The sequence below is a fragment of the Dama dama genome, chromosome 5 (genome assembly GCF_033118175.1).
Source record: "Dama dama isolate Ldn47 chromosome 5, ASM3311817v1, whole genome shotgun sequence".
Taxonomy (NCBI): domain Eukaryota; kingdom Metazoa; phylum Chordata; class Mammalia; order Artiodactyla; family Cervidae; genus Dama; species Dama dama.
The window spans coordinates 120445813-120469543 of NC_083685.1; the positions used below are offsets into that span (position 1 = coordinate 120445813).

The 23731-nt window shown below is 62.9% G+C and overlaps 1 protein-coding gene across 4 annotated transcripts in view; it reads right to left on the reverse strand.

Annotated features, from left to right (window-relative positions):
• Window positions 1-295: 295 nt before the first annotated feature.
• BAHCC1 (BAH domain and coiled-coil containing 1) overlaps window positions 296-23731 on the reverse strand; it is a 56370-nt gene continuing 32934 nt past the window's right edge. Inside the window, exons 4-27 of one of the 4 annotated variants that reach the window (XM_061144542.1) lie at window positions 21184-22932; window positions 20771-20879; window positions 20423-20631; window positions 20135-20293; window positions 19673-19890; window positions 19163-19493; window positions 17219-18064; window positions 13086-13285; window positions 12806-12942; window positions 12078-12188; window positions 9774-9894; window positions 8658-8949; window positions 7728-7910; window positions 7336-7631; window positions 7017-7124; window positions 6779-6926; window positions 6575-6689; window positions 6401-6476; window positions 6168-6276; window positions 5299-5418; window positions 4945-5121; window positions 3678-4849; window positions 3316-3552; window positions 296-2691 (exon numbers count right to left, since the gene is read on the reverse strand). In XM_061144542.1, the coding sequence (XP_061000525.1) occupies window positions 2485-2691; window positions 3316-3552; window positions 3678-4849; window positions 4945-5121; window positions 5299-5418; window positions 6168-6276; window positions 6401-6476; window positions 6575-6689; window positions 6779-6926; window positions 7017-7124; window positions 7336-7631; window positions 7728-7910; window positions 8658-8949; window positions 9774-9894; window positions 12078-12188; window positions 12806-12942; window positions 13086-13285; window positions 17219-18064; window positions 19163-19493; window positions 19673-19890; window positions 20135-20293; window positions 20423-20631; window positions 20771-20879; window positions 21184-22932 (7430 nt within the window). In that variant the 3' untranslated portion in view covers window positions 296-2484. Of the gene's footprint in view, window positions 2692-3315; window positions 3553-3677; window positions 4850-4944; window positions 5122-5298; window positions 5419-6167; window positions 6277-6400; window positions 6477-6574; window positions 6690-6778; window positions 6927-7016; window positions 7125-7335; window positions 7632-7727; window positions 7911-8657; window positions 8950-9773; window positions 9895-12077; window positions 12189-12805; window positions 12943-13085; window positions 13286-17218; window positions 18065-19162; window positions 19497-19672; window positions 19891-20134; window positions 20294-20422; window positions 20632-20770; window positions 20880-21183; window positions 22933-23731 lie in introns of all 4 variants that reach the window. The other 3 variants (XM_061144543.1, XM_061144544.1, XM_061144541.1) reach the window with 3 other exon arrangements.

A 23731-nucleotide genomic window follows, 5' to 3' on the forward strand; every position in this document is an offset into this window, starting at 1 on the left:
TGGACATCTGACCCACCTTGGGAGAGATCTATCAAGAGAGGGACCCTTGTCCTGGGTGGGGGGGGGGGGGGTCTCAAAGCCAAGGCCACTCCAAAGCCATTTTGGCTGCATGTGCCTCTCAAAGGCCCAGCACCCCCCTCCCCAGTTCTGGCTCTTCTAGGCTGCTGTAGGGTAGGCCTCGCCGTTGCCCCAGTCCCTTGTCTGCTGAGACCCCAGCCTCTGGGGCCTCCAGGGAGTCCCCTTGGAACACACACATTGGACGCTGGGGTGCAGTTAGGATTCTGGACCACTGAAAACCTGTACAATAGTTTATATATTTATTCTTAAGCAAGTTATCAATAAAAAATTTAATACTAAAATGCCTTTACATAGAGTTTGCTGTTCATAAAACCTTTGCATTTTTTTTGTTTGTTTGTTTTTAGTGTTTACATTGAAAAAAAAATCAACCATCCTCTTAGTTTACACATTTACATGAGTCGTGCTTTTGCCAGGTTTAACCACGGTGGGGGGCCGCGCTGTCCGCGCACACACGGACAGAGGGGATGAGAAGAGAAAAGCAAAGGACAGAAGTCCACAGACGAGGGAGAATAACCAACAGGAGGGCGGGAGGGCCAAGAAAAGGCTGCCTGTTTTGTTCGTTCCTGCCTTGCAGACTGGGGTTGGAAGTAGCCTCAGGTTCTAGTGTCCATGGCTGGCCCTTCCCCACATGCGCCTTGGAAACTGGCCGTGTCCTCTCCACGGCATCTTTCCACTTCCCCAGCCGCCAGCAGGACCTTGGCCGCCGTCTCCAGGACGACCACCAGGAATGAAATATTGCACTCGAGCCGAGACAAAGGGGAGAGTTGGGGTGGGAGAGGAAAGCTGGGGTGCAGGGGAACCCCTCCCTGTCCCTGTACTTTCCTTGGAGCCGCCAGGAGTGGGGGAGGGGCCCTCCGGGTGGGCGGGGTGATTTCCTGGTTGGAAAGAAAAGCGGGCCCAGGCACCCACCGACTCATTTCCCAGGTACCTGATGTGGGTCTGTGGGTCACACAAGAGCCCGTGCTAAGGAGCAGTGGCTAACGTGGGGGGCCTTCCTGGGGCTCTCAGTGAGGCCAGGGGACCCTTAGTGTGACATGGGAGCATGGAGCCCTCAGTGCGGTTTTTGGGGGGGAGGGAAGGGCTGTTGGGTCACGGGCCTGGCTTGCCCTGCCTGTCCCTCTTGGCTTCAGAAAAAGTGAAGGGGTGACATGTTCTCCGGGGTTACTGGGGTGGTGCTGAGGGTCTGGGACACGCATGCGGCACAACAGTAATTATGGTGCTGGGCAGAGCAGCGCTCCTTGTACTCGAGGCTGGGGTGTGGGCAGGAGGAACCCTGCTCTGGGCCCCAAGCACTAGCCTGCCAGGTCATTGGCCCTGCCAAGCGGCTGCAGAAAAGGCCTGCAAAACTCAACGTGAGTTGGGGAGGGCCAGTTCCTTTCCTGCTGAGTGCAGGCTGGGCAAGATGGTCATTGAAACGGAAATCGGAAATAACTTGGAATATTCAGGAAATCAAATCAAAACATCATCCTTTCATATTGATAGTTTAAAACATTTGTTCATTTTTGCTTTGTTTTAAACAGAGGTAAGATACATATGGCTGCAGTCACACTCTTGGGCTGGGGAGCCTGCTTCTGGCATCCCTTCTACCCGCCAAGGGACCTTCATCATCGACTTCCCCCAATACATTTTTATCCGGGAGATGAATTAAAAGGAAATAAACTCGACTGTGACTTCCATCTTAGACAGTCCCCCCAAGAGGTCAGCAGGTATAATCTAGGGTTCTGTCTGATCCCTCCTGTGGCCTCTGGCCCCTCGGACCACGCCCCAGCTGCCTCTGTTGTTACAGACGCCCCAGTTGGAACTCAGCTAGGCTGAGGAAAACAGTGCATTTTCAAAGAAAACCCCCCAGAACAAAATCTCTACACACACACATACACAGACACACACACACACTCACCCACACACACCCTTGTCACGCGTGTGAGGAAAAAAAAAAAATCCTTTTCCACTTTTTTCCCATAAAACTTCCCCGCAAGGAATACAATATTTACATAGAGAAATAAATAGACAACACACCTGATTTCTGCTTTCCCTGGTGGGAGACAGTCGGAGGTACTAGGGAAAATATGGCTTGGATTCTAATCTCTCATGAACTGCCGATGCGGGAAAACAGAGAGGGCCGGCGGATCCCAGTTGGGGGCACAGCTGACCCTCCGCAGCAGACGGATGGGACTGGGTTCCAACGCCTAAAAGCTCTCTCGCTTTCCAGGGAAAATAATAATAATAATAATAATAATAAAAAGCCTGGATCTTGCCTTGGTGGGTTTGCATATTTGCTCAGACTCGCCCCTCCGAGGTGTGGGCCAGCCTCCTACTCAGAGGCGTGGGGCTGCGTCCTCTCGTGCCTGTGGCTTGCACGCCGGGCACCGCTGGGCGGGTGGGTCACCTGCGGCCGTCCGCGCAGAGTCAGCACAGAATGGGCACGCCGTCGGCCGTCACCAGGCGCCCCGTGGTGGGGTCGTAGGTGCCCGCCAGGTAGTAGAGGTCCCGTCGGTCCTGGTACTTGCGGCTCCGTGTCATCTGCTCGTACTGCTCGCGCCCTACGACCTGGCACTTGTGGGAGATGGTCTGCACATCATTCTCGTCCTCGTGGCAGGACTGGTACAGCGCGTTCTGCCGGGGAGCGGGGTGAGGGGCGCCTGGGGTCAGGTCTGGCGTGGGACAGCACACCCCACCCGACCCTGGGACCCTCAGCTCTGGATAAGATTTTAACTGTGTGGTGGGGGAGCCAGCATCTAGAGCCCCGGCGGGTGGGCAGAGTGCAAGAAACACTTGTTTCTGCACCATCTGCAAACACGGTTCTCAGGGAAGACAGGAGAGTGTGCTGGGGGTGTTTAGGGTCTTAGATCGGTTTGGGCAGGCAGGGACCAGAGGGTCTGCTGTAGGGGGGCGCTGCTGAGGGTGGCACCTGCTTGGTGCTACATGCTGCCATGGGTCACAGCCCCCCATGAGGTGAAACTGTCACCCACTCCACTAGGAGTCATAGAAGTGGTCGGTGAGGGATCCAGGTGGCCTGGCTCGGGGTCTGAGCCCTCAGCCATGTTACTCCCTGTTGGGCCCATGTGACCCTTAGGAAGAGGCACCTTGAGGTATGGGTACATGGAGGGAGGATGTTCATAGGTGATCATTCCCCTTCTTCCGACTGCTGGTGCTAGTTGCTAAGATACCTCTTCCCAGACCCCCACTCTGAGCCTGCCCAGGCCCCCGGGACCCCTGCCCTCCACCAGGCGGCCCCACCTTCCCGTCGCTCTGCCGCTTCCCCAGTTTGGTCTCCTCCGGATGGTAGAACCATTTGACCTTCACCACCATGTTGCTGCCCCATGACTCCCACATGCTCTCAATGCGGCCGATGTAGGGCAGGTTGGGCCGCCCGGCCGACAGGAAGACCGCGCAGTCCCCGATGCGAAGCGTCTCCTTGCCCCGGACGATGGCCTTGTAGAACAGCTTCCTGGCCTTCCCCTTCATGCCACGCCTCTGCAGGAGACAGCCAGGGGCACAGGGTGGGCAGGGGACACAGGCCGGAATGATAGAGAGCGACAGTGTGCAGGAGAGACAAATGGCAAGTCTTGAGGGCGCTTGCGCGGGCCAGGCCCACCTACCTGCGTGGGGTTCCCCGACCACTTCCAGAGCTGCCGGGCGGGCAGGAAGGCTGAGATCTTTGGCCGGTTTTCCACGGAGGGCAGCCGCTGCCTCCGGGACAGCTCTTTGGCTTTGGAGAAGCTCAGGGCCTCCTTGCGCTTGAGCCGGGGTCTGCTGCTGCTGGGGCCCGCGCCCGCACCCCCACTGGCCACGGTGGCCCTGGACAGGAAGCAGCGCTGGGCATGCGGGTGCGGGCCGCCCCCCTTGGAGCGCAGGGCCTCGGGCTGGGCCAGGAGCGCGGGCACTGGGTGGGTGAGGCATGTCTGCAGCAGCAGGGCGGGGTCCTCCTCGTCCGAGCTGTAGGAAGAGCCCTCGTCGTCCGAGGAGCAGAGGCTGGAGGTGGACAGGGAGCCCGAGGAGGAGGAGGTGGATGAACCCGAGGACGAGGAGGACACGGACAGGCGGGCAAGGAAGCGGGAGGGCACGCCGGGTGCCAGGCCAGGCCCGTCTTCCTCCTCGTCTGAGTAGGAGCTGTGGCAGTCGCTGTCGCAGGGCAGTGGGTACTCGGCCTGGCCCGCGAACTTGCGCAGCGCCAGCCCCATGGGCAGCGGGTGGACGGGTGCCCGCCCCTTCCTGTCCTTGCCCACGAGGGCTGGGTGCCCGTAGCTGGGGCTGGGCAGGGGCCTCCCTGGCCTGGGCCCCGAGTCCTTGTCGCCAGCATGTAGCGCCTTGCAGTTCTTGCTCTTGGGGGAGGTCACGCCCTCGTGGTCCAGCTTGACCAGGAACTCACCGCCCGTCCGCCGCCGCCCGCCCTTCTCAACCTCGGCCTTCTTGGCCCGCAGCAGCTTGTGGGCCCCCCCGGGCAGGCCAGGCCCGGCCCCGCCGACAAAGGGCGCGTAGGAGCTGGCCAGGCTGCTGAAGGAGTCAGCGCGGAAGCCGTTGCCGAACACGGGTGGCGCCACGCTGTGCATGGGGAACAGGGCCTCGCGGGCCCGCAGCTTCTTGGCGCTGCCGTTGAGCTGGAAGAGGTTCTGCAGCACGCCTGGCCCCTTGCTGCCTGCCGCGGCCACTGCCTTCCGCTTGGTCTGTGCCACCGCCGACCAGCTCAGCAGCGGGCTGCCCCGGCGGCCCAAGAAGTGGTCTGAGGCCCCCGCGGGGGGCTTGGCACCAGAGGTCAGGAGCTCTGTTTTGCCTGGGGAGAGGCCAGGTAGAGTCAGAGAAACCACCCTCCCACCCTTCCTTCCCCCCACTCCTGAGGGAGTTTCCCACCCGAGGTCCTGTGAGTACCAGCTTTGTCTTTGCCTGTGGATTTCTTCCCGGAGGTCTTTGAGGCTTCGGACCCGTCATGAGCCTTAGGAGACAGGCTGGGAGCGGTGGCCTCACTGGGCGGGGGCGCCTCACAGGAAGATTTCTTGGTTCTCCGGCAGCTGCTGGACACCAGCAGGGCTGGCGAGGGCTCGGTGCCTACAGGGTGGACCAGTGGTCTCAGCGCTGTGCTGCCAGGGTGACCTCTTCCCCATGAACCTCTTCTTGGGAGACCAGGGAGCTAATGTCTGGACCCAGGAGAAGCCCGCCTGAACTCCAGCCATATGGGCTGATCCAGGAAGGAAGGACGCCACCCTGGAGGGCCCTGGGGCTCACACTGGATCTTGAAGTCTGGAGGCAGCAGCCTGATGTTGGAGACAGCAATGTGGCCAGTGTCCCCGTCGTCGAACTCCACCACCACGGAGTCCAGGTCCTCTTCCTCATCACTGGAGGTGCCTGGAGATAGGGCCCACCTGAGCACACCGCCCTCTGCTCCGGGCCCAAGAAGCTCTCCCCAGTGGCCAGGTGGCCAGGACAGGAGAATGATGGGATGGGCTCCGGAGCGCCTGACAAATGATGCTGGGACATTCTGCTCCCTGATCACATTTGACCTTGGAGCTGCCGTGGCAGCTGGGAGCAGCCCGCCTCCCCTCCACCTCCTGAAGTGCCGCCAGAGAGGCAATATTACCGCCATCCATCACCAGCATCCCAGGGCACACACGTAGGGACGCAGGGCCCCCGACCTCCCCCTGTGGACAGGCTCACAGATGCAGACACATGCCTGGCTGAGGCCTGCCAGACAATTTGCCCACCCACCTGTCTGACCCCAGGATCCCCACATCCTGTGCTGGGGAGTGGGGAGCAGAAGAATTCACCTAGGAGAGCTGGTGCCCAGGTGACCAGTTCATAACCCTCAGGTCCAGGGCTCTGGGGCCCCTCTCTGCTAAGCCTTCTGGTCAGCCACTGGCTCCACCCTGTCCTCACCCAGGCAGCCCCTCGACTTTTCCTGTTGACCAAGGAGCTGAGGTTATCGTCTGCCCTATCTGATCTGCTCTGGCCTGGGAAGCAGGGCTGGTAGGAAGCCTTCCTTGAGAGACAGGGTCCCCTCCCTGGCGCCCTAAGAGTCTTGGAGGGGCCTCCAGCCTGTAGCTTTGCCTGAGGGGAGGAGTTGATGGACCTCGCTGGGGTCCCCGGGTGGCGCTCACCTCGTACCACGTTGCCTGGGTATAGGCAGCGGGACTTCTGGCTCCAGTAGGCACAGACCCTCGTGCCGGGTGGGAGGTACCGGCTGGACTGCGGTCGGACATCCAGAACCTGCGGGAACAGTAGTTCGGCAGCTGTGAGCAGGCAGGGCTGGCCGAGGGGTGCCCAGGAGGGGCTGGGTGCCATCAGGCCCACCTCCCTGGGGTGGTGAGCCGAGCAGGGGCTGTCCCCTCACCGCCTCCTGCAGCAGCTGCTCCAGCGAGTAGATCCTTTGCCGGTTGCCTCTTTCGCCCTCGATGACAATGCTGTAGCTGAGGGGGGGACGGGGCATGGCAACGGGAGCATGAACTAGGCCTACAGACCCCCCACCCCGCCCACAGCCCTCCCTGCATACACGCCAGGGCCTCACATGTCGGGGGGCTGCAGGGTCCTGACGCTGCCCGCGTACAGCAGACTGTCCTCCTTGGGGATGAGCACAGGCAGCCCGTCCTGCAGGTCCTCCTTGTGAATGGTGCATGAGCGTGCTGGGGAGACCAGGGCGTCAGTGCCCGGCCCCCCGCCTGCCCACCACTGCCCCCTCCCCGACACTCCGAGCCCCTTCCTGGCCACTCACCCAGGGCGGCGCTCTGCTCTGCGCTCAGGGGGCCACTGGCCTCCTCCTCCTCCTCCTCATCCTCCGAGAGGCAGCTGCTGTCCTCAAATTCAAAGTCGTCCTCCACCGCAAAGCTCTCCAGGAGTCGACTGACCGCCCGGCCCTTGCCCTGGGGGCCAGAGGGGTCAGCTCCCTTGGGACAGGTGGGGGCGGGTGGTCAGGGCCGGCCAGTTCCCTGGGGTTGGGGCAGGGATGCTACCTGTTTGCCAACGGCCTTGGTTTTCACCTTGCCCGCTTTCCGGCCCCTCCCCAGGATGGCCTTGGCGTTGCGGGGCGACAGGGCAATGGACAGGGCCCCATTCTTCCGCTGTCGGAGGAGAGGGGTGAGGTGAGGGTAGCACAAACCTCCTTGCCCCCGGTGTGCCCGTGGAGTGACTCAGACAGACCCTGAGTATGAATCCCAGGGTGTGACTTGGTGTAGCAAGTAGAGAAGAGTGGGGTGAGGGTCCCCAAAGGCTTTCCGCATCCAGTACCCACCCTGCCGAGCCCAGGACCCCGGGGCGCCCGCCGGCCCTCACCCGCAGCCCCGGCTGGAGCACCGTGCTCTTGCGTGTGGCTCTCTTGAGGCGCTCGCTGGCCAGCCTGCTGCCCTCCTCATGGCAGGTGAAGGCCCGGGCAGGGCCGCAGAGGGCGTCCCTGCTGGGCGCGGCCCCTGGCTCAGCCCGCAGGCCGCCCTTGGCCTTGGCCTTCTTCTTGCCGGGCCCCCCTGGGGGCCTGCGCCCTGGGGCCCGCTCCAGCTTGCTGCCCACCTTGGTCTTCACCGTCCTCCGCTTCACCTTGACCTCACTCTCGGGGCTGGACAGGCGGCAGGCCCCTGGGGAGGGAGGGAGGGCGGGCATCACAGGAGCCCCAGCTGCCTCCCGGGGCCCCTCCCGGCCCGGCCTGCCCCAGCCCAGCCCCCGCTGGGTACCTAGCAAGCTCTGCCTCTCCTTCTTCTTCTTGGCCTTCTGGTTGGCCTCCATCTTGACCACGGAGGAGGGCGAGGGCCCCAGCACGGCCATGCGGGTCCCAGCATGTAGCACCAGCCCAGGCTCCTTGGGGGGTTCTTCTGTCTCCAGCAGACCGTCACAGTTTTCACTGTCTGAGCCGCTGTCTGTGGGGAGGTGGATGGTCCAGGTAACTTGGCATTAGAGCAGCACCATTTTGGGGTGTGGTTAGGGGAGTGGATGGTTCATGTGTGCGGATGTGTCGGGGGCCGAGCAGAGTCCATCACTGTCGTATGGGGGCTGCTCCGAGGGCAGACACCTGGGCCAGGTGTCCAGGTGAGGGTGTTTAGACCAGAAGGAGAAGGGGCGGCCTCTCTGACCTCCCTCTCTCTGTCTCAATCTCCCTTCCTTACGCGCTGGACAGTGGGGCCCCAACCTTGCAGGGCTGAGGGTCCCCATCCCCAGGGGCAGCCCCTTTCCCTCACTCGTCCTCCTGCCAGATGCCCTCTGTCTTCCTGCTTCCTCTTCCTTCCCTTTGTTCTTTCCCAGGCGGGACCTGGAGGAGGGGGCAGGGGCTGGCAGAGAGGAAGGATCTATTTTTCCAGGCCCCTGTCTCTGGACATGTGTGTCTGCTGGGGGCCAGATAACCTCTCCAGGTCACTCGGCCGGACACAGCAGGAAGGCCGGCTGGAGCAGGCAGAAGGGCTATTTTTAACCCCTCTTTCCAGGATGCATCCAGCTGTCTGCTTCCTCCCCGTGGCCCCCTGTGTGGGGGTGGGACACGGAGAATCCATCCTAGGCCAGCAAGAGGGTCTCCATGGGCCCAGCACACTCCAAGAGCCCCTGACCACCCCCTCCCCCAGCCCCTAATGAGCATGGAGGCCCTGGTTGCGATGCTCGGACCAACAACTTGCCTGCTTCATGTGTTGCGGCCGCTGCCGGCTGGGCTGGGAACTTAGGTGCCTCCCTGCCACCAATGCCGCCATCAGGCTGTGGGTGCCGGGCCGCCCCAGACGCCTTGGAATTCTTGGCTCGTGACAGCTTCTTCCGGATACGACCCCCTGGGGTGGCCTCCTTTCGCCGGAAGGGGCTGAGGCCAGTGGACAGCCCCTTGCTCTTGACCTTCGGCTTCAGCTGGGCTACCTTGTGGGCCACAGCAGATGCCAGGTCGCCCTGACTGCTGCTCTTCTTGCACCGAACCTTCTCCTGTGAACAGGCAGGCGGAGGCTGCAGTTACTTGTGCCCCAATCCTTAGCCACGGCCCTGCAACCTCCAGCCTCCCTTCTACCACTGGTAGGTAGGCTTGGGAGGTGGCAGGTCACTGGCCTTTCCCTCCAAAATGACTGAGAGGGCTCTGGCCCCCCGGGCACAGGGCCTGCCCAGTGGAGCCTAAACTTGTGCCTGTCTGTCCCCCATTTCACAGCCTCCCCAGGCGCCCAACCCACTCAGGTTTGGGGAGGGAGGCCAAGGACCCAAACGTCTGTCCTGTCCTGGAGAGAGGGACCAGCCTCCTACTAGGGGAGGGACAGGCAAAGTGACAATAGACTCAGACTGACCTCTCGCCTGTCCCTCCCAGGACCCTAGAATAGGGGTGGGGTAGGATTGAGAAGGAATTGAGGGGCCTGGCACCCAGGGGGAGCCTGTCCCAAGGGAGGAATAGCTGTCCTTGGCCCACCCACTACACCAGGTATGCACCAGGTATGCATCGTCCACCTGTGACCAGGGCAGTGCGTCCTGTGACCCACGACACCTATGTGCTCCTTTCCTCACGCTGCAGTGAGCAGAGGAGGGGGGTGTCATGGAGCACAACCAGCTCCTCTCATACCTTCAGGGGCCCGCCTCTGTGTGAGGCATACGAAGCTCTCTGGGCCTCATCTGCTCATCTGAGCAAGGGGACCCCAGCTGGGTGGTGGTGCGGGGCGGGGCGGGGTGGCAGTGTTCAGCCTGGGGCTGGTCTTCCGCCTGCTCCCTGTCCTGTCTGTCTGACATCTTGCACCCGGCCCAAGGGGAAGGCTGCAGCGGGGACTCACCGCAGACGTGGGCTGCAGGCCCACGTAGGTGCCCTTCTCCAGCCGGCCTCGCTTCTTCGAAGGCTCATCATCGCCGCCCCGCAGCTCAGCACATAGCATGCTCAGGCTAGACCGCACAGCCCTGGGAGCACGGGGGGCGGAGGTCACACTGGGGCACCCGGGCCTTGTGCCCATGGTAGGCCCTGTGGTGGCAGCCGGGGCGCCACGTCGGGTGGGGGCGTGCAGTGCAGCTCTAAGTCTGCAGACCCACTTCTCCCTGTGAGGGCCCTGCCTCCTTCCTGGCCAAGGCTGTGTCCCTGGGCCAGGCTCCTCCAAGCACCCAGAACTGCTGGGGGGGCATTGGCAAGCTAAGCCAGTGCTGAGCCCCTGGGGCACCTGCTACCCAGCCGGCCCCCGCTGCCCACTGCTCAGGGGCCACGGCCCTGCAGCCGGCTGGGCCACTGTGTGACATGGGCTGTGGCCTCCTGGGCTGTAGCCTCAGTCTTTCTACCTGGAAAGTGGGGGTGCTTTTCATTGTGTCTCTCTGCAAGGTGGGGGTGGGATCGTGCCAGTCCCAGGCCTGGCCCTTATTGAGTCCAAAGGCCAGCAGCTACTGCAATTAGGAAAAAAGAGGGAGTGAGGAGAGTCTGCTGAGAATGGGGTCCACTTGAAGCATCTCTGCCATGGTCAGGAAAAGGATGGGGGGGCAGTGGCCAGAGAAACTCATGCTCAGGCTCTGCCTCCCAGCCCCCTGGGACCCCCACTGCTGGGCTCAGACCCCTCAGAACTTTGTCCTCTGCCTTCAATTCCTGGTCTCAAAGGAGGGACTCTGAATTCCCCCAGCCCAGCTCCCGGGCCCTGGGAGCCACTGACTCTGAGCCTGGTTCCATGTCCCACAGGTGTGAGGCTGTGAGCTCCGCTCTGTCCTTGGGCAAACAGGGGCTGGGGGCTGGGCCTCTCACCTGCCCTCTCCCTCACCCACATAGCATTAATGAAAATGAGTCCCAGGTGGAGGCTGAGGGCCCTGACCTGGCCCTGGCCTTCTGTGGCCAGGAGTCAACTTTTACCTTCCTGCCCAGAGAGGCCAGCCAGGAAGCCGGCCCGCGGCCACGCGTGGCCCCGGGGCGTTGGCCCTCCCACTTCCTGCCTGAGCCCAACTGTCGGCAGCTACTGCAGGGTAGGGGCCCAGAAGAGGGATGGAAAGTGGAGAGGAGCCCGAGATGGGGAGAGGTGGGAGGGAACCCCAGTCCTTAGGAAGGGAGGGCCCTGGCTTTGGTTTCCTTCCCCTGCCAACCAGGGCCTGCTTTCTCAGGTCAGCGGGGAAAGTGGCCAGATGCAAGCACCAGGACCTGGCTTCCAGACTCAGGCTGGCTCTTGGTGCCAGGTGGGTCTGAGACAAGTGTGGGGCAGCCTCGACAAGAGGATCCCTGACAAGGCCCCCTGCCAGGCCCTGGCCTTAGCCAGCAGCCCCCCAGTTCTGGCTAGTCCTCAAAGGGAGCCCCCTGGAGGCCCCTCGGGGTGACACCTGGGCAGGGTGGAGGGACAGCCTCGGGAGGCTCCCCCCAGCCATATGGTGCGTCCCCTCCCCCGCCCGCAGCCGAGGAGAATTCCCCTCCCTGTAACCTTCTCTGCATTTGCTAATGTTTTGTGACATAAAGCCCTGAGATTAATTTTTTGCCTCTGTCTTAATTGAAGGAACCATTTAGTGCCGATTTAACTATTATTACCAAATCATCAGGATTGATGCAGTGCGCACACGCCGCGCCAATCGTGTTTGGAGGAACTCGAGGATTTATGCAAATGGGCCTGCCGGGAGAGGCAATTTGTAGCCGAGAAGGACAATTATACCAGGCCCGGGAGTGCGCCAATGACTGCGCCGGGCGGGTAATGGATAATAACCGCGTGCCGGCAGCCGTGCGCAGCACCGCAGCGTGACCAACGACTCTATACGGTGCAGATAAAGAGGCTTTTACGCAACACCGCCTCGCACTCGTGGGACTGGGTGGGGGCTGGGGCCGGGCAGGGGGTATGCCACCGCCCTGGCCACAGCCAGGTGCGTGGGGCTGGAGTGGCCACGTGCCAGGCCCAGGGGGTGGGGCTTGTCTGCCCTGAGCTCAGGGCCCGGGACACCGCCACACTCACCACCACGTCTGGCCTGGGGTTCTGGGTCTTCAGGAGAAACTCTGAGGGGGGCTCTTGTGGCCCCGGGAGCCAGAGAGGAGCCCAGTCCCACCGGTCAGGCCTTAAGGGCACCTGGGCCAGCCCAGCCTCATCGAGTAACCTCAGCCCTAGGCACCCCACGGGACCCCTGCACCCAGGACTCACTTGACTTTCTTGCTGTCGCTGGGGCGCAGGGCAGGCAGCAAACTGGAGTATTTGCGCTTCCGTGGCCGGCCAGGCCCTCGCCTGGCAGGGCTCCTTGAGCTCTCGTCTCTCCTGGGGACCGCAGGAAGGGTGGTCAGAGATTGATGCCCTTCCTGGCTCCCTGGCAAGTGTCCAGCAGAGGTCACTGCCCTTGGGGGACATGGTGGGAGCCAGCTGTCCCAAGACTGGGCCTGGGGAGCCTGGCCACCCCGTGGAGGGCATGGCTGAGCCAGAGTCCCACCATCCCTGCTTCCCAGCTCCAGCCGTCCTGTACACACCAGTCAGGTGAGCTGCCACCACTGCTATGACAAACTTGGGGTTCCCTCTGCCCCCCAGAGCCCAACCCTGCCCTGGCCCCCTCTCTGACAGCACTACCCTCACCCTTTGCCCCACCACCCAAGGACCAGCCTCTGTCCTGCACTAGCCTTTGCTGCGTACTTCTTCCACCCCACACCGTACCGCACCTTGGTTTCTCTGCTGGGTGACTGCCTCATGGTTCCACTGCCTCTGGGGACCTTCCCAGGCCGCCCCCCGCTCCAGTCCCCACTCACCCCAGCACACACAGGTTGACCCCTGGCCACAAGGCGATGGCCCTGGGCTGGGCCGTGCCCGCCTCTGCCCTGAACTGGGGGCGTCTGCACAAGCCGCACTCCCGCCCCTCCCCGCCCCACTGCCAGCCTGGGCCATACTCATGGTCGTGCCTGCGCTGCAGCCGGGCCAGCTCCCGCTGCTTCTCCTTGTAGCGCCTCTGCAGCTCCGCCAGCTGCACGCGCATCTCCACCTCCTGCGTGTCTAGCCGATCGATGGCAGCCTTCAGCGGGCACACCTAGTGGGCAGGGGCACAGAGGCCTGTGAGCCCAGCTACATGATGGCGATGGGGTGGGCAGGTGGCCAGCCTCGGCACTCGAGGCCCCGCCCACCATCATGGCAGTGGGCAATGGGGGCAACCAGGGCCCCCCCACCACTCACAGGCTTGGTCTTGGGGGTCCAGGTGTCCTTGCGCCGCAGGATCTGCATGCGGGGGGTGAGCGCGGGAGCCCTGCAGGGGTCAGCAGTAGGGGGCTGGGCCAAGGAGGCGGGGCTGTCCAGGTTAGCAGCTTCGACCAGGGACCAGGCTGAGGCCAGGGTGGCCAGGCGCTGCAGGTTGAAGGCCAGCACATCCTCCTCCTCTGCAGGGCACATGAGGGTCAGTGTGATGACAGCAGGCCACACACTGTCCCTCAGAGTCTCTTGACGTCAGCCTGCATCTCAGCCCAACCCAGACTACCCCCTTACCCCCATCCTGCAGCATGCTCCCGCCCTCCACCCTCACCCACAGGCTGCCCGGCTCCCTGAGACATTCAGACCAAGGAGGGTGAGGTGGCTGGGAACAAGACGGGTCCTGGGTCAGACACCTAGCCCTTGCCTCAGCTCTGGGTGAGGGAAATGTCACCCTTGGCTACTGTGGGCCAGGCCAGTTGGAATGGCACAAGTCCACAGGACAGTGACCAGACGATTTCGTTAAGGCATGGGTCTCATTACACCTCTAACAGCAACTGCCTTGCATTTTTGCGCTCTTCCATTCATGAAAATGCGGAGTGTCACAGCCCTGGTGGGTGGGGAGGGACGGCCCGTTGCGGGGTCAGAGCCTGGCCAGTGGAGGGCAGTGTCCATTCATGAGACAGGCCTGGAGTGAAGACTTGGGGCTGAATCCAACCACGGGGAGGGGGTGGTGGCAGAGACAGGGAGTGGGGTACGGGTGGGGGTAGGGCACACGTAGGTAGGCAGATCCTATGAGCTACATCCGGGGAGGGACCGGCCAGGATGAGCCCTGTGGGGTCAGGCAGTGTCCCTAGGGCTGGAGGTGTATAGTGGGTAGTCATGACGTCTAGAACACATAGCCAATTCTGCCCCCGAAGAAGACCTGAGAGCAACACCCCAGTGCTAATGAGCACACCTACACCCTGAACTTGGCTTCTAATATCCTCTGAGAAAAGGCATCAGCCTTCTTGGGGACATTGCCCCAAGAAAAATGGGGAAAGGTTTGGGGTAAGCTGAGAGGTTCAGGTGAGCTGGGAAGACAGGAAGCTCAGAGGACGATCCAGCGGAAGGGGCCAAACCTGAGACAATTCAATCACCAGATTAAATGGTGACAGTGACACATTATAACAGACTGAAGTAAATAAATATCCACAAGTTACACTGACATAAATAAATGAGTGAATCCAATGTTTGAAGAGGAACGAGATATCACATCATTTCAAAGACACTCCCCACTGAGTAACTACAATAGAGGAGGTGCCCGGTCACAGCCTTGATGGAGCCATCAGGGTGACCCACTCTCAGTAACGGGACAGAGCACAGGTGGACACCGGAAGTTCAACCCTCTGGATGCAGTGCTGGGTCAAGGCCAGAGGTGGGGTGCTGGGTCAAAGGTGCCCTGGGAAGACAGGGGAGGGGCTGCAGGGGCTTTCTTCTCCCACCTCAAGCTGGGGCACTGATATCTGCAAATTCCATTTCAGCTAAAAGTTCCACAGGGTCTCCCTGTCCCTTGAGGTCACTGTGACTGCGAGGACACCTCCCTGTTCCTCACTGTCCCTCACTTACTCCTCAGGCTAAGCCTGCTAAGATGGCAAAGTCTTGCAGGTGAGCTCTGGGCGGGGGGCAGGAGTGGGGGGCTTAAGGAGATGGCAGGGGTGCTGGTGGTGCTGGGCTCCAAACGAGACCCTGCCGTGCTCTCTGGTTCAGGGAGCTGTAGGGGCAGACAACAACAGTCCTACCCTCTAAGCCTCCAGGTCTATACCCGCTGTCCAAGGAGGGATGTGGGGTGGGCTCTCCAGGCAGGTTGAGGCTCCACAGGTACAGAAGAGGCCCAAGACTTGGGTTTCCTCCCAACCAGCCAGGCCAGTAAAGGCTCTCGGGGCCAGGAGCAGGTGGGAGGAGGGAGTGTAGCAGATCAAAAGGGGGTCTGGGATCTAGACTCAGCTCATAATGTAAACTGGGTGGGTCACTCAGGAAAGAAGGGGCAACCAAACTCTGGGATGGGGCCTAGGCTTCATAAAATCCCAGGGTAGATGGGAAGTGTAGTGGACACCATGGCTCCTGCTGGCCGCTCCAAGTGCAGAGTGGGGCATTCTGGGCACCTCGGGGATGGGCCCCTGCAGGCAGGCCTAAAAATCCACAGTCAGACAAGTGAATGGCCAGAGGTGTCCCGACTTCCTCCCAACCTCAAGGCTCTGTCTGGGGCCTGAGTCCCTGCCCCAGCTGGAATGGAGGTCTGCGGGCTGGGCAGCCTGCCCACTGAGCTCCCTGGACTTGAGCCCAGATGGGGGATAAGCCAGGGTCCTGGGCCAAGTCCTACCGGTGGGGGCAGTGAGGGCTCTGGACGCCCACGCCGGTGCGAGTGGAGCAAACAGCCTGGGGCCCGGCTACGGAGCCAGGGCCACGTCACCTTCCTCAACCTGGTTACCGCCTCTTTCCCACTTCTCAGGGATCCCCATCTGGCCTTTCAGCAGCTCTCCCCAGCCTGGGATGTACTTCAGGGGGAATGTACTCAAGGATGAGAGGGCAGGAGGCCCTGCTGACCCTCTGGGATCTTTTCCCTCCCTCTCCCCTCCACATCCCAGCCTGTTCCCGGGATGTTCTTCTCCCATCTTCTCCTTCTGTGAGTCCTGCTTTTTGCTCCAAAAACAAGCTGATTTCCTAATTAATTTCAAGCAAAGCAGTCACTGAGCTTGTAAAGAACAGCTCCAGAGCTGAGAGGCTGCGCAGACCAGCCAATTAACTGGGACAGTGGGAAGGGGCGGGCCTGGGAGCGGCAGAAGGGGAGGGTGAAGACCTGAGGGCTCTAAGAAGGGAGGGTGGGGGGCTTGGGAGAAACAAGAGGGGAGAGTGGGGGCTTGCAGGTTCCAGAAGGGGAGGGTGGGGTGGAGACCCAGCAGTGGCAGCAGGGCCTGGCCTGGACTGGCAGCTGCAACGCCCACAATGGGACACACGTGGTCTACACGTGAGCATCCATTCAATGAATGGGCACGGGTCCAGCAGGCATTCACAGGCACCGACCGGGTGGCCACACACATGGTGCTTGGCATCGGCTCAGTGCATCCTCACGCCAGCCACACTCACAAGGTGACTTGGGCAGCAGAGCCCCCTGCCCAGGGCCACCCCACCTCCCCCTTCCAGGGTCGTGCCCAGCAAGGGCTCACTGGCTCACTCTCCTCACCAGGACAGTGGTGGCCCCTCTGGTCAGACAGCAACGGAGTGACACAGAGGCCTTCGGGGAAATTAACAAGAACTTTCGCTTATCTCCACGCAGCACAAGAGGTGCTGGCGGCTGGCTGTGGGCTGTGAGAGGTTCATACAGTGAGAAGACAGGCAGGCCAGCTGAGAACGTTGTTGGGTTCTTTCATAAATATCAACCGGGTACAGTGCCTGGTTGGGGATGCTTCCCCTTTCCCCCCTAGGATTCCAGCTGGGAAAGCCTGGGTGGAGTCCCTGGGGGAACCTAAGGGCTAGAGAGGCCTAAGCGGAGGCCTGACCCTTGGGTGGGATGCAGGGAGCCCAGGAACAACTTGCCCAGCAGGTCAGCTCCAGGGGCCTGGTGAGGCTTATGGGGGCCTCACCTCCCCAGGGCCCCTCCTCCCAGGGCCTGGGAGGCGAGGGTCACCTTGTCTTTAGCTGGACCCAATGCAGGTATCAGGTTCGGGAGCTGCAGAACCCAAGGTGGTGATAGCTTGCAGAGAGAGCGCCATCTCTCCTCCCCTTTCCTGGCTGTGAGATCATCGTTTAGTGACCTGGGCCCCCCACCCCCCCACCTGTGGGCCTTGGCACCCTTGTGCGTAAAATGGAGACAACCTTGAGCACACCCCCTGCCCCCCAGGGCACCGTGAGAATCCCAGAGGTCTTACTGACACCACCATCAGAGGCACAGTCCTGGCCCTGAGGCCCTGCCCCCATGGCCCAACCTGCAGCTGGGGCTGGAGGTGATGCTGGAGGTGTGGGCGCACCTGCCTGGTTTCCTGACCCGGGGCCACACTGTGGGGACCACTGAGTGGGGCTGAAGGCTGACCCTGAGCCTGTGCCTGAGGGTCCAGCTCCCGGGGCTCTGGAGGGATGGGGCTCACCTTGCAGGGCTGGCTCAGTCCTCTGCTGCTGGATCTCCAGGTCGGCCAGCTCACTGAGCAGGGCAATTCCATGAATCCCTGAGCTACGGGGCAGGGGAGCTGTGCAGGGTGGCCCAGGGACAGCGGGGAGCGGAGGGTCCAGTGGGCCGATGCTGGGCAGGTCCCCCAGGTTGATGGTGGCTGCCACCAGAGCGTCCAGCCCGGGCAGCTCCCCGGGCAGCTGGCTGTTGTCAGGAGTCGAACCCCAGTCCTGCTCCTCTTCCTCCTCTTCTAGCTCGGCCTCCTCCAACTCGGCCACCTCCTCTGCCTCTGCTTCTGTAGGGCCTTGCTGTTTGCCCGGCTCAGCCTGATTCAGGGTGCCCAGGCTCCTCGCTGGCTGTTCCACGGCCTGGGGACTGGCCCCCAACGAGGGCCCCATCTGTCCGTCCTCCCGCCCCTCCTCCGTGGTCCTTGCCTCTGGGGCCCCTCCTCCCTGAGTAGAATCAGCCTGGCCAGAGGCCTCAAGGCCCCCTCCCTCGAGGAGAGCCCCGCACCGCAGTTCTCGCAGCCCCTCAAGGGGGCTTGGGTCTGCTGCCTTCCCCGGGGGTCCCCGCTCGGCAGGGTGGGGGGTGGCGGCAAGGTCCTGGGTGGCCTCCCTGGTCCCTGAGGGCAGTCCAGGCTCCTCCAGTTTCTGGGGGCTGCGGAGGCAGAGCTCCCCGGGCGGGAACGTCCTGGCCAGCTCAGGCTGGGCCCCCAGAGGGGCAGTTTGCATAGTTTCAGGGTCCGAGAGGTCAGATGAGTGCACGCTGCGGGGCAGGGAGAAGCCCGAGCTGGCCGCCGCAGGGCACGTGTATCCGGGAGGCAGGTCTGCAAGACAGGAGCGCAGTCAGGAGAGCAGCTGGGGACGAGGGTGGCCTCCAACATCCCAGCTCCACCTGCGGGGAGGGTCCCCAGCCAACCCTCTGCCTGTGAAACGTGCCAGGAAGGAATGGGGACACGGTGTGTTGAAACGGGCAGAAGAGCACGGCGGGCAGGAGGGGCTATTTCCCAGGCCCCTCCTTGACCAGGACAGTTGTGAGCTCCTCAGCTCATGCCGCAGCCTTGCCGGGGGGAGGGGGGGTATCCCTGGGGGGGTCCCTGGAGGCTACCTCTGGCATATGTGGTGTGGCTAACCAGAAAAGGGGGGATTTTAAAACAAGATACTTGAATCAGGGTTTTCCCTGAACCAGAACGAGCTGGCAGCCTGTCGGAGGCATTACGCCCCATTAACTACAATAAAAAAAAAAAAAGAAAGCAAAAAGTCTAAAACACACACACACACACGCACACACACACACACACAACAACCTCGGCTGGCTCAGCCTCCTTATTGTGGAACTGGGACGGGTTTTATGTTTGCCACATGGGCTTCCACTGTAAACTCTTAGCCTAATTCAGAGAGAATCAAATAGCTGTGGGGAGTTGGCGGGCAGTGGGCAGGAGGGCGGTTGCAGCGGCCGGGCTGGGCCTGGACCCTTCACCGCAGGCTGCTGCTCCTTGCCTCGGGCCCAAGCCGTGGCATTTTGGGCCCCCGCAGTGAGAATGAGCTCCGTGTTGCCCAGCTTCATGGCTGCTGCCCCGTGGTCCTGCCACCATCACCAGCAGGCCAGGCCCTTTCTCATCTTCGAGGCTCCAGTGCCAGCTGGCTGGGCCTGACCTTCACCCTGCCCCATCTGCCAGGGGCAGGGACCCTGAGTTGCTTTCCCTATGGGTCCCTCAGAAAGACACGAGAGGGAGGAAGGGAAAGAGCAGTGGGACAGGCCACCTTGTCCCAGGCCCCATCAGGGGGACTGGGAAGGTGAGGACAGCCCTGCAGGGGGCCAAGCCAGGTGGCATGGTCTGCATTCAGCTCAGCCCACTAGGCAGGTGCCAGGCCTGACTGGAGGGGCCGGCAGGCCAGGGCCAGCCCAGTGCACCCACTCTCACCTGGTTCCAACGTGTTGAGGTCGGCTCTGGGCCGCTGGCCCTCCCCACTCTTGTCTTCGGCGCTGGGCAGCTTGGAGCCTGGCCCGGGGCTGCCGGTGGGGCAGACGGATAAAGTGCACGGGGCGCCAGGATGCGGTGGTGGTGTAGGGCAGCTGGCGGGGGGGGGCTTCGGGGCGGGAGAGTGGCAGCAGGGTGACAGCTTCGCAGGGCCTGCGGTGGCAGGTGAGGGGGTGCCCTTGGCCGTGGGGGTTAAGGCAACTGGCTTGTGGGTGGACTTCAAGGCCTTCTCCTGGGCGGGCTCCTCCAGCTCCAGGTGGTGGTCCTCAGGCTTCTGCTGTTGGGGTGGGGCAGAGGCTCAGCCCAGCCGGGGGCCCCAGTGCTCAGGGCATTGTGGTGCACGGCAGGGACAAGGACAGTGGGCAGTGGGGACTCCTGGACCCGGACAGGTTGAAGCACAGAGGGAGCCGGGGGTGCCCTGGGTCCCAGCTGAGAGTGCTAGGGGGTGGGTACCTGGAGTTGGCTGGCCCGCTGCAGCTCCAGGGCCTGAGTGGCCCGCTGCTGCTGCTGCTGCTGCTGCTGTTGCTGCTGCTGCAGGGCATAGAGCTCCTGTTGCCGCAGGAACTGGGACCGGGAGTAGACGGGGAGCTGGCCGGGGTGTTGCATGTGGGAGGTGGGGCCCCGGCCCCCATACATGGGGGGCCACAGCGAAGCCTGGTCCATGACATCAGCTGTGGGCAGGGCCAGAAGAGCGGTCAGCTCCAACGGAGACAGCATGACCGGGCCGCATCCCAGCCGAGTGGACCTCCTCCGGCCCTCATCTCTCAATTATCTGCCTCACACCTGTCTCTCAGGCCCTGGCCGGGTGCCTGCCTTGCTGCCCGTTCCCCAGCGCCCAAAGGGGCTGCTCCCTTCCTCAGACCTGCTTCTGATCCCCCCACAACATGCAAATAGCCTGGCCTGAGAGGCCCTTACCAAGCGCATGGGGGGCCGTGTGGGGTGTGGGCTCAGATGGCAGGATGACTAGTTGTGTGGGGGCGTCCTGGGAGAGAGGGAAGACGGGGGGCATGGAGCCAGGCACGGATGCAGGGAAGCCGGGGGGCAGATTCTGGTGCAGGGCAGGGTGCCCAAGGCCTGTGGAGACAGGGCACTGGGGTCAGACAGAGCAGAGCAGGAAACAGGGCCCCGGGCCGGCACTGACCACCATGCCCCGCCAAGACTCTTGTCCTGCCCCGTGCCCCTACCTGCCCTCAGAGCACTGACCGTAGGAATGTCCTCCCATCCACAAGGAGGGGCTGCGGGTGCGGGGCAGCCAGGGAGGGTGGGCAGGGTGGGGATGGGGGGCCGGGTCCCCGGCCAGCTGGCCGCTCTGCAGGGAGGATCCCCCAGCGATCATGAGATGGGGGGCCAGGTCCCCGGGACAGCCGCCTGATGGGTGGATCCGGGCGAACTCCACGAGGTCCTTGTTGTCCCTGTCCATCATGGGGGTGGGTGAGGGCTCCGCATGGCCGCCAGCCACCCCCGGCCCAGTTCTTCCACCCCATGTGGCCCCACTGGGCACCCCCAGGGGCATGGCCCAGTCCCCAGCAAAAGGTGCAGCCTGGTTCTTACTGTAGCAGCAGTTCGCGGCCGGCGAGCCCCAGGCGGTCCTCACATAGGCGGGCCCTCTCCTCTTCGGCCTCCAGGTCCAGTGGGTGGGTGGAGCGGGGCCCACCGCCAGCTGCACGGTGGGGGGATGGCAGAAGGGGCGAGGGCTGGGTTGGCTGGGGAGCCACAGCTAAAGCAAGCAGGAACCCCACTTCAAGCCAGGAGACTGATGAACTGAGGGGTTCTCCTGCCCCATGAGTCTCACAGGAAAGGCGCAGGGCAGGTCAGCTCAGCCCCGGGAAAAACTGCAGATGTGGGGAGGTGATGGGTGCGAAAGCCCGGGGTCCAGCCCTGGGAACCGTGGGTGAGTGGACTAGGGCAGGTCAGTGACACCCCCCCCCCCCCCCCCGCCGCCCCGCTCCGTGGAGGGTCCGTACCTTTGAAGGCAGGGGCTGCCCGGCCCTGCCGCCCTGTGTTGGCACCGTAGGCTGACTCCGACCGGCTCACCGTGTCCTTCTGCCTGGCCAAGGCCACCGCAATGCCCACTGGCGGCTGCCGCACCTCCCCATCACTGTGGGTGGCATCATGCTCCCGGCTTCGGGCACAGTCAGGCCTTTCCACCTCGCCTGAGGCCTGGCCTGCACCCTTGGAGTTCGGGAACTTCCCGTCCTGCTGGGCACAGCTGGCCTTCAGGCCCCCCAGGCCCACGAAGGGCGCCTTCTGGCCGACGACCAGCGCTTGGTTGCTGTACTTCAGCAGGTTCTTCATGGCTGAGACCTCGTCAGGCGGGGCAGGCAGGTCCTGCGGCAGGAGGGCGGCCTGCTGCAGGGCGCCACCAAAGGGGTCCAGATAGGCGCCCGCCTTGCGCTCCTCACCAATGGCCATGGGGGCCCCCTGGCCTGACTGGACGTTCCACGGGGGCGGGGGCGGCCCGCCATAGCCCAGAGACGCCAGCTCCAGAGACTTGCGCTTGGCCTCGGCCCCGCTGCCCCCCGGTTCTACCTCAGGGGCCACCAGGTGCTGCTGATGCCGGATGCGAGCCACCTTCTGGGCCCCGGGGGCACCCACAGGAGTCTCCTTGCTGGCAGCCTTGTCTAAAGTGCAGCAGGCCTGGGTGACCTTCCCGCCCAGTGGGTCCTGGTGACTAGGCCGGGTGCAGTCTTGCGAGGGGGCGGGCAACTCAAAGTAGCCGCTTTTGTCCAGACCCGCTTTGGGGAGCCCAGGAAAGGGGGCCTCGGGGCCGGCGCTGTCCAGGTACTCCAGGCCCTTCAGCCGGGGGTTGAGGGCCGCTTCGAAGCTTCCGGACCGCCGCTCGCCCTTGCTCTCCGCCTTCAGGTGGGCATAGGAGACCCCGTAAGGCGCAGCATGGTCAGGTGCGGTGGCCGCCTCCAGGTGCCGGTCCTTGCCCTCACCGACCACGGCACAGGCCTCGGCCGCCTGGAAGGGGCGGCTCTTGTCGGCCAGGTGTCCCACGGAAGGCACGAAGGTGGGCCCGCTGGCCTTCAGGTCCCGGGGGACTTTGTCCTGCAAGGGGCAGAGCCCATCCGGGCCCCCATGCAGCTGCAGGCAGGGGAAGGGGCCGGCCGCGGCCGTGCTGAGGGGAGGGGGCGGCCCCGCAGGCAGGCCGGACGGCACTGTGTAGGACACGGCGTGGTGCAGCATCTGCCTCCGCTCCAGGCACTCGCTGAAGGCTGGCCCAGGCTCTGTGGGGCCCGCCGCCTCCTTGGTGCAGCGTCCAGAGGCCGGCATGCCCACACCCGGCCGCCCTAGCACGGCCCCCGCGCAGCTGGCCAGCGCGGACCGGCCCAGCTCACCGTCGAGCACCTTGGTGTTGAGAAGGCAGGAGGCCAGGTGCTTGGGGCGGCCTTCGCAGGCTCCCCGGGCCACATTGCCCTCCTTGCAGTGAGAGTCCCCTGGCACAGGCAGCACCAGCTTGTGCCGCCCCCGGCCGACGTCCTCTTCCGCCGCCAACCGCTCCTTGCCCTCAGCTGCCTTGCCGGCTTTCTCTTTGCCCGTGAGGAAGCGGTCGAACTCCTTGGTGCCCTTCTGTAGGTGGCTGGCCTCGCCCCTGTCGCGGCTGCAGGAGCTGATGGGGTGGCCAGGGGCGGCCCGGGCCACACTGGGGAAGTTGTGGTTGGCGGGCAGGAGCGTGGGCTGGGGGGGCAGGTTGCGCAGGTAGAAGTTATCTGCGTGCCAAGAGAGCTGAGGTCAACAGGAAGCCCGAGGCAGGGGCTGGAGGGCTCAGTGCCCCCAAGACACTGCTCCAGGTGTCTCCCCACCATCACTAGCTGACCCTGACCCATTGGTACTTTCCAGGGAAGGTTTATAACTGTAGAAAACATATTAACATAAACATCACCTCTTTAACCATTTTTAAGTGTGCCGTTCAGTGGCTACTATGTTCGTGGTATGCAACCTTCATCCCTGTCCATTTCTGGAATTTTTTATCGTCCCAATCTGAAGCTCTCTGTCCCCATTCAACACTGACTCTCCATGCCCCAGAGGTTCTGACTTATGTTCACCCCTAAGAGATGAGCGCTGAAAAGAGCACAGCTCCCATAACCCTGCGGATTAGTGGAGGGAGGGCGGGAGCGGGTGGCAGTGTGTCCTCACCAGACGCAGGGGGTGAAGTCTGGGGCTGCAGGCATCTCCCTCAACCCCACACGAGCTGGAGGAGTGCAAACTGATCAGTTCTTTACAAACAGCCATCAGAACCCTAAAGGCTAAGGAGGTTGTGGGCTTACAGTTGTATGCTTTGTCGCTCAGTTGTGTCCGACTCTTTGCGACCCCATGGACTGTAGCCCACCAGGCTCCTCTGTCCGTGGGATTTTCCCAGACAAGAATACTGGAGTGGGTTGCCATTTCTTTCTCCAGGGGCTTATAGTTGGGGGATGGCTCAAAGTGGACAGCATGTGCTGTGATGTGGCCACTACACAGCTCAGGACGCCCAGCCACGTGGAGAGTTATCCGAGGCAGGCCCCTGAA